Raw genomic sequence first — 10,983 nt, 5'->3', positions numbered from 1 at the left:
TCAAACTCTCAAATAAAAAAAACTAAAAAAAATCTTCTGCTTTCTTTTATTGTTTGAAATTAGCATTAATTGTTGTTGTGTAAGCTTTTGTTTTGGGATTAATACTCCACCGGTTTGCAAACTCTGTTCCTGGGTTGTTACTGCTGCTGGACTGTTGTTGCTGTGCTGTATTGTTATTACTGCTGCTGATTCTCATCTTCATTTTCTTTTGCTTCCAATATCAGGTACACAACTGACACACTGGTTATTGTAATCTGAAATATGAAGCATGAATACGAAAAATGAAGAGTTGAAATTCCAAATTTACTTTAATTATATTCTGAATTTTATTTGTATGTATAATTTATTTAGTTTGCAAAAAATCAGAATCGTGTAGCTATTTAATACATATAGTGGAACATCCGACGATAGCTTAACGATTGAACTATCTATATATTGCCTAAAAATAAATAAATGGTGTAGTAACTCCGTCAAGTAAAACGAATAGGCCATCTAGTAGGAACTTGGTAGAAATATTGTTTAGTTAAATAATATTGGTTAATTTCAGCATGTAAATGGTCTAGGATTAAAATTAGATTGCTAAGTTTTTTTTTTTTTTTAATTTGACAAACTGAGAGCATGCCTAGTATAATGTAACTAGGTAATAACATGTGAATAAGACGGCCCAGGTCTAGTTTTATGTCATACACGTTGGGCCTGGGCCTGCAGTGACAACAGACTGTCATGTTTGCATCATTTTCAGATTTTATGAATCATATTCAAAATTCATCTATAACAACTCAAGCATGTAAATAAATTAAGATATTTTTTCTTTTATTTTGTAGAGACAAATTTCAATGGAAAAATGTAGGTATTTTAGGACTGTCCTTTTAAAAATAAAATGAGACTAGCCTCGCTTAATAAAATGTATAGATTGCGGGGCCCTCATAAAATGTTTAATTAAAATTAATTAGACTTTGGGATGAGCCGTTTAGCAAAATTCCACGGCCTTACCCAGAAATAATAACACGCTAATTGCTTTAGGCGCGCATTTTAATAAGCTTACTTTCTTAAATTCGGGTGTGCATTTCATGCGACCCAAACCCAAATCCCAAAACATTGAATAAAAATACGTTCCGGATCGCGGGTTCATTTTATGTGACGCAATCCAAAGACATGTTTTTAAACGATGTTCACATTTTAAAAAAATAATAATGATAAAAGCGGTAAAAAGATAAAATTTGCACATAAGTTCATATTTGTATAAAATCAGATAATCAAGCCGAATATAACAGTTGAGCGACCGTGCTAGAACCACGGAACTCGGGAATGCCTAACACCTTCTCCCGGGTTAACATAATTCCTTATCCGGATTTCTGGTGCGCAGACTGTAATATGGAGTCATTCTTTTCCTCGATTCGGGATTAAAATTGGTGACTTGGGACACCTTAAATCTCCCAAGTGGCGACTCTGAAATAAATAAACAAATCCCGTTTCGATTGTCCTTTAATTGGAAAAACTCATGTACCCTAGCGGGGGCGGAAAAAGGAGGTGTGACAGGCCCAAGCTTCACTGGTACCTCTTTGGCTATCCTACCCACTGGCTGAGGAGGTGAGTTGTAGCCTTGACACTACCTCTGCCCTTTCCTACAACTAGACCAAGGCGCTCCAACTGAGTCGAGGCTAAGTAGTTGTGGGTAGCACCCGTGTCTATCATCACCCGAATGGGCTTGCCATTTACCTTCATCTCAACGAACATTAAGGTCCTCTCTTGTTTAGGAGGATTTCTCTCATCCGCCTTATTTTTCCCTTTCTTGGTGCTTGGGCCAGGGTCCTTCTTCTTACGGATGCCAGCACTGGTTCCCGCTAAGGCCTCAAAAATGGAGCCAACAATTGCATTGAAGGCACCTACTGGCTCGGTCTGGTCTGCATAGTCTGTGTCGTCATCTATCCCATCGTCAAAGGCTTGATGGGCGTTCATCTGTGCATGTGGACACTCATTATTCCAATGTGGTCCGCCGCAATGACGGCATCCCGAAGGAGGCTTTCTCCCCCGGTCATTGTTGTTTGACGTAGCACTATTGTTGCCTGAGGAGGGAGCCTTAGATTTGGTTGCACTCGGATCTCCCCCACTTCTGCTAGAGGCACCATTGCTAGGTTGGACCCCTTTGAATCCCGCTCGGACAGGCGGCTGAGGCCGATCCTTCCGAGCTTCCACTTGATAGTCCCCAAGGCATTCAGCTGCTTGGATCACCCTGGATAGGGTATCTACCCTTTGTCTTTGCAGTTCCATGCGGGCATAAGGTTTCAACCCTTCTAGGAAGGTGAAGAGCTTGTCTTTGTCCCCTATGTCATGTATGTTTACCATGAGCACAGAGAATTCCCGCACGTAGTCCCGCACTGACTTGGTCTGGCGGAGCTCCCGTAGCTTTCTCATTGCATTGTATTTAACATTTTCGGGGAAGAACTGTAAGTGTATGGTTGCCTTCAGTTCTGCCCATGTCTTGAGAGCATCTTCACCGGCCTTGATGGCTTCGTACTTCACTCGCCACCAGAGTTTAGCATCACCTTGAAGATACATGGCAGCAGTTGCTACCTTCTTAGCTTCTTCTAGGCCTCCAACAACATCAAAGTACTATTCGATGTCAAAGATGAAGTTTTCCACTTCCTTGGCATTCCTAGCTCCACTGTATGGCTTTGGCTCAACAATTTTTAGTTTTTGTATCGCGGAAGCGGGGTTCGTAGCGCCCCCGATTTGGTTTCCACCACCTCGAAGCAGGCCTTGTAAAGAAGCATTGACAATATTGAGTTTGTCTGTCAAGTCGTCAATAGTTTGTTGCATGGCAGTCACCCTGTCTGCCTCTTGTGCCCTGTAAGCTAAATCCTCGGCACGCTCCTGTTGGAGTCCCTCGAATTTGCCAAAAATTTTGGCTGCCTCTGTGGCTGCCGTCTGCCGGTCTCCCTCGGAGTCACGACTGATGTTTTCTATGTCAACTTCGGCCTGGAGCACCCTGCGGTCCAGGTCATCCAACCTTTGCCCTAGGTTAGTTCTTAGTTTAGGCACACTACCCACAACGGGCCGTAATTCGTCAACCGTCTATTCAAGGGCCGCAATGCGGTCCCCATGATTTACCATGGCAGAAATGGTGGTAATGGCAATGTGTTCCCTCGTCCGATGTCGAGCCTAGGCTCTGATACCAACTGTTACGCGGCACCTTCCTGAGATTCCTTGGAAGGGCGACATAAGGCTAAGCAACTGATGTCAGTGTAGTTACTGTCCGCCAACTGAGGTCCCTTCCGTACGCTAGACTAGATTATCAGTGTCGTACGAGAAAACCAATATCAGGAGCAATTGAGAGAACAAAAATGAGAATTGAGAATGAAAGAAAGCTTGATTGCATTAATGAAAGCTATTACAAAAAGGCAACGTGGTGTCGAGGGGGAGAGACACCAGTATATAGAATTGTTTGCTTGCTAGAAAGTTTGATTGCTTGATCTCCCCTAATAATACTTAAAAAACATAAACCAAAGCTACAAGACTAGACTTGATTAACCTAGAGAAACATAATGAAAGTACATGGAATAAAACTACTCTATATTTACAATGAAAAGGAATTAGTTTTCTACAAGGCAGAAATAGGTCCGTTGTCAGCATCATAGTCTTTGGCATCAGGGTCTGTGCGCGCGGCGCTGTTGGCATCCGTCTGTGGTTGGGCACTAGCGAGGGATATCGGTAGGGCGACAGAGGCACATGTGCACTTGTCACTTGGCGGGGCCAAGACCACGGGGCCGTCCGTGGTGCTAAGCATTAGGAGGCTTTCTAGGACGCCATGGGGCGCGCCCAAGAGGTCATGGGGCATGGCTGGAAAGTCGCCCATGACAAACCTCACAACAATGCTCTGGTAATATCTGTAATCATAAATAATTCTCGAGTTGAGTGTGCATTAATTGATCCAGGTAGCTCGACCAACATCATCTGGTTAAGAGTCATAGAATAGCTTGGTCTACGAGATCAAATCGTACCTGCAGTTCCAGTTTTGAACGGATTCAACATGGCATGTGAAACCGCTAAAGGGGAAATAACATTAGCGGTCAATGCCCTCGGGACCATCCAAGAGGCCAAGTTTTATGTGATCGAAGGCAACATGAGATACAATGCCCTGTTCAGGAGGCCATAGATTCACAACATGAGAGCGGTGCCCTCGACTCTTCACCAAGTGTAAAATTCCCAACTCCCGGGGGGATTAAGATGATCTATGGAGAACAACAAGTCGCAAAGGAGATGTTTGCAATCGATGAAGTAATTCTGATATCAATACTCTCATCATTAAAAGAACCAAGTTGAGAAGCAAAACAAGAGGCCAAATAGCAATCACCGATGTCGGCCTCGACCCAACCATACAAGTAGGGGGCTGACGAAGACGATGATAATGTGATTCCCTAATCCTTTATAGTCCCGATAATTCCGACGCTACCAAATCGACGGTCAAAGAGCTTGAGTAGGTCATATTGATCGACCATCTGCCCTATCGGAAGGTATATGTGGGCATGGGGTTAACTCCCGAGTTCAGGAAAAAACTCATTCAATTTCTTATAGCTAGCATGGATTGTTTCTCTTGGTCCCATCTTGATATGACGGGGATCCCCCCAGAAATAACCACCCACAAGCTAAGCCTGGACCCGAAATTCCATCCGATCAAGCAGAAAATAAGGCCCCAGCTAAAGGTCAAACATGTTTTTATCAAAGACGAGGTATCTAAACTCCTTAAAATAGGGTCCATTGGGGACGTTAAATACCAGTATTGGTTAGCAAACATAGTGGTAGTCCCTAAAAAGGGAACATACTAAGAATGTGTATAGATTAAGGATTAATGTCCGATGGCCCACTGGCCATATGTTTAGGACCGGGAGATACCGAATACGTTCTGAGGGAAATTCACGAGGTCACCTGTAGAAATCATTCGGGCGCTGAATCATTGGTTCGAAAGTTCATCAGAGCAGGTTATTACTAGATCGATATGGAAAGCGATGCGAAGGAGTTCGTACGAAAATGTAATGGATGCCAACAACATGCTCCAATGATACACAAACCCGGGGAGCTGTTGCATTCGATTTTATCGCCATGGCCGTTCATGAAGTGGGGAATGGACATCATTGGCCCCTTCCTATGGGCACCCGGTAAGGCCCAATTTATTTTATTATGACTGGATATTTTTCTAAATGGGTCGAAGCCCATGCATATGAGAAGGTCAGGAAGAAGGAGGTCATCGATTTCATTTGGGACCACATCATATATCGGTTCGGATTGCCGGCCGAGATCGTGTGTAATAACAGAAAACAATTCATCGTAGCAAGGCGACCAAGTTTATCGAAGACCACAAGATCAAAAGGATCCTATCAACACCTTACCACCCCAGTGGGAACGAACAAGCCGAATCGACCAACAAACCGTACTTCAGAACCTTAAAAATAGGTTGACCGACGACAAAGGAAAATGGAAGGAAATCCTACCCAAAGTCCTTTGGGCATATCGTACGACCTCGAAGTCCAGTACAGGTGCCACTCTGTTCTCATTAGTATATGGTGTCTAAGCTCTAATATCGATTGAAGTCGAGGAGCCAAGTATCAGATTCCAATATGCAACAAAGGAATCAAATGATGAGGCAATGAATACAAGCCTGGAGCTATTGGATGAAAGGCGTGAAGCCGCCCTTGTTCGATTGGCTGCCCAAACGCAACGGATCGAGAGATATTATAACAGAAGGTTCAACCTTCGATACTTCAATATCGGGGAATTAGTTAAGGAAGGTCACGTTGAACACCCGAAACCCGAGCGAAGGAAAGTTGGGGCCGAACTGGGAAGGGCCGTATCATATCATCGAAATCACCGGAAAAGGATCTTACAAGCTTGGAATGATAAATAATGAACAACTACCAAGTAATTGGAATGTAATTCACCTAAAATGGTATTACTGCTAAGGTACGACCTCGTTCATTTTCTTTTATTTATATTTCGGACTAACACTTGCAGGTGACCGACAAGAACCAGTACGAAGTTTTTAGGTCTGAAAGCACGCGTTGTACTCTTTTTCCCTTGAACCGATTGTCCCAAATGGGTTTTCCAGCAAGGTTTTAAAAGAGGGCAACGGTGGATCATGCTAACTTAGAATCAAAGACCGATTACGAATCGGTGTCGAAGATCACATTAATAGTATCCGAGTCTCCTCTACAATCAACCACGAATACTGGGGGAGGGGGTATTACCCTTGGATATCGACTTTAGCAAGGAAAGAAACTTCGTAGCTGAAGGGTATCGATCGATAGGATTTATCATAAGGGCTAAACGGTCAAATGAACCGTGCCCGCATAGGCTGCTCGAACCCTAACACAAAGCATGTACACATATGTTATTATTATGCACAATAATAAAAAGAAGCCTTTTCCTTGCAATCATCTTGTCTTTTAATTTTTTTTGTTTACATTCCTTAAGGAGTTTCCTGCTTCCGATCCCCTAACGGTAATGAGCCCAATGGTCACTTATAACCTAAGTTGGAACGATCACTCTCTCACTCGGGGACTATCGTCCGAAACAAACTCGGACGGTCTAAGCTATTAGACCTCGGGGGCATAAGACCTATTAGGTAACCCTAGAATTTTAAAGGCCACAACCACTTCCGCTCGGGGACTGTTATTTTAGGCAAGCCCACGTAACTCGGGGAACCAAGTCCACTGGGAGGCTCCCAAACTAAAAGGCTACGACCATATTAACACGGCTCGGAGACGTCTGAGACCCGTAACAAAAACTAGGCCTTCAAAAACGAAATTTTTTCATAACTAGTTCTAAAGGCTACCCTCTGCAAACTATAATCCGAATTACTTACTTTGGGATAAGGTTTTTGGTAACACCGAACCCCCAAGGTTTGTTTGAACCTTCGAGCATAACCTAAATTATTTCATGCTAAGGCATTTTGATCTTTGTGAACACAAATAATAAAGCAAAGGAAAATTTCAAAAGATGAAAGGGAAAGAAAGCCTTGTATATTTATCCAAAAAACTTTTTACAATGGGCAAATGGCCCCGATACAGAACTCTACAGCGGCCAAAAATGGCCTAAAAAACAAAAGACAAAACCGTCTAAAAAGATCATAAGTGACCTAATCTTCATCGGGGGCCGCGTCGTTGCCTTCAGGGTCTCATGACCTTCGGGCTCATCCGAATATTCGGACCCCTCATAATCCTCCTCCTCGGGATAAACCAGCTTCTTGTCCTTGGCTTCAGATACCTTGGCAATCACAATCTCAGTCAACAAATTGAAAGCCTAAGCTTAAACTCCCTCGTGGGCCTCCCTTCGGGATTGCCACTTCATATGCTCCAGCAAATGTTTCACTTGGCTTGAGCCGCCTCAGTATCGACTTTATGCTGGGCCACCTTCTCATCAGCCTAGCCCTTTATCACAGCAATCTCCGGCCTAGCCGCCTCAAGTTCCTTGGCCAAATATTTTTGGCTGGAGACCGCACTAAGTTGAGGCTGGATCTCCTCTATTATTTTGGCTTGAGTCGAGGTCTTTTCATCTGCACCCCGAAGCTGGTCCTCAATCGACGTCAGTTGTGCCTGGCAGTCTCCTTTTCTAACGCTAGAAGGTCCATGTTTTTCTTCTATTCTTCGGCCTCAGCTTTCACCGTGTCCATCTCTACTTAGAGTTACCCGATCTGGTCAAGTCACTTTTGAACCTGCAGGTTTGGATCGTTAGCCACTGTGTCCGAATCATCGTCACTATCTTCAAGTACTCGTCTTACCTCCTCGACCCATTCAACATGGTCCTTCCGAGCTGCTTCTATCTCGGTCTGGAGTTTCTCACTGGGAAGCTTGTAAGCGTCCCTCTTCTCAGTAAGCTCCCGAATCTCGACCTCGTGTTGGGTTAACTCCTCACAATATTGGAGAAATGTTTCATGATAAAGTCCCGAGGCCTGCAAGCATAAAGAAAAGTGTTATGATTGTTTGCAACTTAAAAATCTAAGTAAACAACAAAGAGGCATTCAAAATTACCCGATTTAACGCCTGTTGGGCTTCGTTGAACAGGTAGGGCGCTTCCACTTCGTCCATCTTGGACTGGTCCTCTTCGGTCACTAGGCACCGAAGATAGCTGGCAACCCCCATGGGGGTAGAGAGAACTCGAGTGTCCTCCGGGATAGATATAATTATTGACCGCTTCCGGTCAAGATCTGCACTTGGAGCCGGGAACAGGTCCCCTAACCTCGAACTCGAAGAAGACCCGCTAGCTCTCGAAGACGACACTTTCTTTGGCACTGATATGCCACCCAACCCGATGACGTCCTCCGAGGCGGTAGATTCTAATCCATCAAAGAAGTTATTGAAATCTGCTGCCCTTTGAGGCCTCTCGTGTGAACGCCCTTTCAGCATATGGTCCTCGTTGATCATGGCGTCAGAAATAAGGGAGACCCAGAGAGATAAATCACCCCAAACGCATCCTTCGGGGAATTTCCTCTACTCAAGGAATATCGGTAATGGTCTCCTTGTCGACCTCCCTAGCTTGTGGCAAAATTGCCTCGCCCCTCTCCGGTTCACAGGCCCCGGTCACTGCCCCTTCAGCAACCTCCATGGCTTGAGGCAATGCGATGTTGCCTCGCACGCAGGCCACCGGCTCAGAATTCTCTTCTTCTTCTTCGGACTCATCCCTCAATCGGTGGGCTAAGTCCGATGGGAGGGCGTCAGTGCTTTCCTTGGGTTTGCACACCTGCCTCCTTTTTGGTTTCTGCTTCTCCGAGTTCAAGGAACTCGGAGCCCCTTTTCTTTTCTTCTCTTTATCCTGCTTCGGAGCAGGTGATTGGGGGAGGATTTCTTCATCTCCAGACGGGGGCCTTATTGCAATATCCTTCCCAAGGCATATAAAGAAAAAAAAATGAGTAAGCTCAGAAGAAGCCCAAGTGTTGTCTATAGTCTACTCTAGAAAAGGATATTACCGTGAAAATGGGCCTCCTACCGGACCTTTAAAAGTTCCCGCCACGCGCTCTCGGAATAAGGCTTCTGTGACACGATGCCCTCGACCCACTCCTTGAGTCGAGGAACTGCATCCGACATTCGAGCAATAGCTGCACCACGAAAACATCGATAAGAAGGAAGGAAAAAGGAAAAGCAATAAACAAAATTTTAAAGGCAATATTACACTTACATTTCATGTTCCATTTCTCAAGAAATGGAATATCTTCAATCGGGATTAAATCTGAGGTTTTCACTTGAACAAATCAACCCAACTAGCCTCGGTCTCGATCCTCATCTATTTTTGAGAATGGGGCCTTAGTGGCCCGATGAGCAAGTTTTATTAATCCCCCTCGATAGAGTCGGGGACTATACCGACGCATGAGATGATTGATGGTGAAGGGACACTTCTCGATTTTGCTTACGAAGAAGCGGAGAAGAATTACTATACTCTAGAAAGAAGGATGAATTTGACCAAGGGTCACCTTGTTCCTCTTACAAAAGGCGATGATGACCTGGTCCAAAGGGCCTAATGTGAAGTGATAAGTGTAAACACTTAAAAAACCCTCCACGTGGGTAGTAATTAATTCCTCGGGCATAGGCACCACCACGTGCTTACTGACCCAGTTGCAATCTTCCTTGACCTTGGAGAGGAGACTGTCAGTAATCGAGTAAACATATCTTTAGACCGGTTCACACCGACCCAGTATGGAAGAGGTTTTCTCAACCTTGAAATCAGCATCGATCGGGCATCCTGCAGGAATGTACATTTGCAAGGTAGGCTCCGATGTCTTTTCTGCAGTAGCAATAGACGGAACATTTTCCTCTTTAGCCGGTCACGAGGCAGAGGGAGCTTTCTTTTGGGGAACAGACTTTAAGGTCTTCGCAATTTTTTCTTTTTTGGAAGGTTAAAGGAAAAGAGGAAGTTAAAAGGATATGCTTGACAATTTGGGGTAAAGAACAGAGGTTCTTATAAAGTGATTTCGGGGTGATTAGAAAATGGTTGTTTGAGAATAAAGAAATTTCTAATATCTGAGGGCAAAGGTTTTGAAAGTAAAGTTTGAATGAGATAATGAGGAGGTATTTATTGTTTGCAAACGACGGTTCAAAACCTGTAATGGCCGACCAGTAACTAACGAACATTTAATGCCATTAAAGACGTGAATAACGAGACGTTTAGTCAGTTTTGTCGTTTATGGCGCGAAGGATCAAGACGAAGATCGAGGGCTCATATCGTTTCTCGTCGTTTACTCTCCGAAAAAAACAAGGGAACTATCTGTATACGGTCGAAACTGAGCTCATATATTGCATGACAGATCGGGACTGAAACGTGATGGGTTAAAGATCGACCCTAGATTATATCGAACCAAGGTACGAAATTGGAGCATACGTCTTCAAGATCATCGAGCCCTCACTCCGAAACCGACCCTGGACTCCGAACAAGATCGAGAAAACATTATCGGACCAAATAACGGAAGGCCAAAATATCCGCAATCGGTCGGATATCGCGACGTAATATCCGCAATCGGTCGGATATCGCGGCGGAAATCTCGGCACATATCAAGGAGAGACCGATTAGTTAACAAATCATGAGATTTTTTTACATTTTATAGAATTATATGTAGAGTAGGGGAGGTCTAATTATTTGTTATACACATTGTAACACGCATCCCAAATCAATACACTGTTATTTCTAATTACCTTATCATTCCGTTCCGATATCGATTGAGGCACTTTTAGACTCGAGGTTGACCAACCTTCAAGGCTAAGACTATTCAACTTGTGTAGTTTGCATTTACTTTTATGTCATTGATTTCAATATTAATCTGTTTTCTCAATTTATATCAATTTACCTCACGTATTCTTATAATCGCGTATAAATTCAATTGTTATCCCATTTCGAGGATAAACCGTTGTACTTTTATTTTGTGCATTCTAATAAACATGAAAGTCCAATTTCCAAAAAAAAAATAATTAAAAATAAAAGTAAGGAAAAGACAAGGTTTTA

At 43.7% G+C, this 10,983-nt stretch overlaps 1 protein-coding gene across 1 annotated transcript; it reads right to left on the bottom strand.

The window, feature by feature from the left end:
• Positions 1-1,566: 1,566 nt before the first annotated feature.
• On the bottom strand, positions 1,567-2,559 carry LOC138877987 (uncharacterized). The gene has a single exon (XM_070157638.1). It carries the CDS (start codon positions 2,557-2,559, stop codon positions 1,567-1,569), a length of 993 nt encoding a protein of 330 aa, XP_070013739.1.
• Between the last annotated feature and the right edge of the window lie 8,424 nt (positions 2,560-10,983).

This window comes from Nicotiana sylvestris, chromosome 9, assembly GCF_000393655.2.
Source record: "Nicotiana sylvestris chromosome 9, ASM39365v2, whole genome shotgun sequence".
In the NCBI taxonomy this organism is placed as follows: domain Eukaryota; kingdom Viridiplantae; phylum Streptophyta; class Magnoliopsida; order Solanales; family Solanaceae; genus Nicotiana; species Nicotiana sylvestris.
The sequence above is the reverse complement of the archived record's forward strand: the minus strand, read 5'-3'. Positions and strand labels throughout refer to the sequence as shown.

What these genes read in the sequence shown, in the direction of transcription:
- LOC138877987 (XM_070157638.1), bottom strand. Translation starts at nt 2,559, where the DNA reads ATGTATCTTCAAGGTGATGCTAAACTCTGGTGGCGAGTGAAGTACGAA.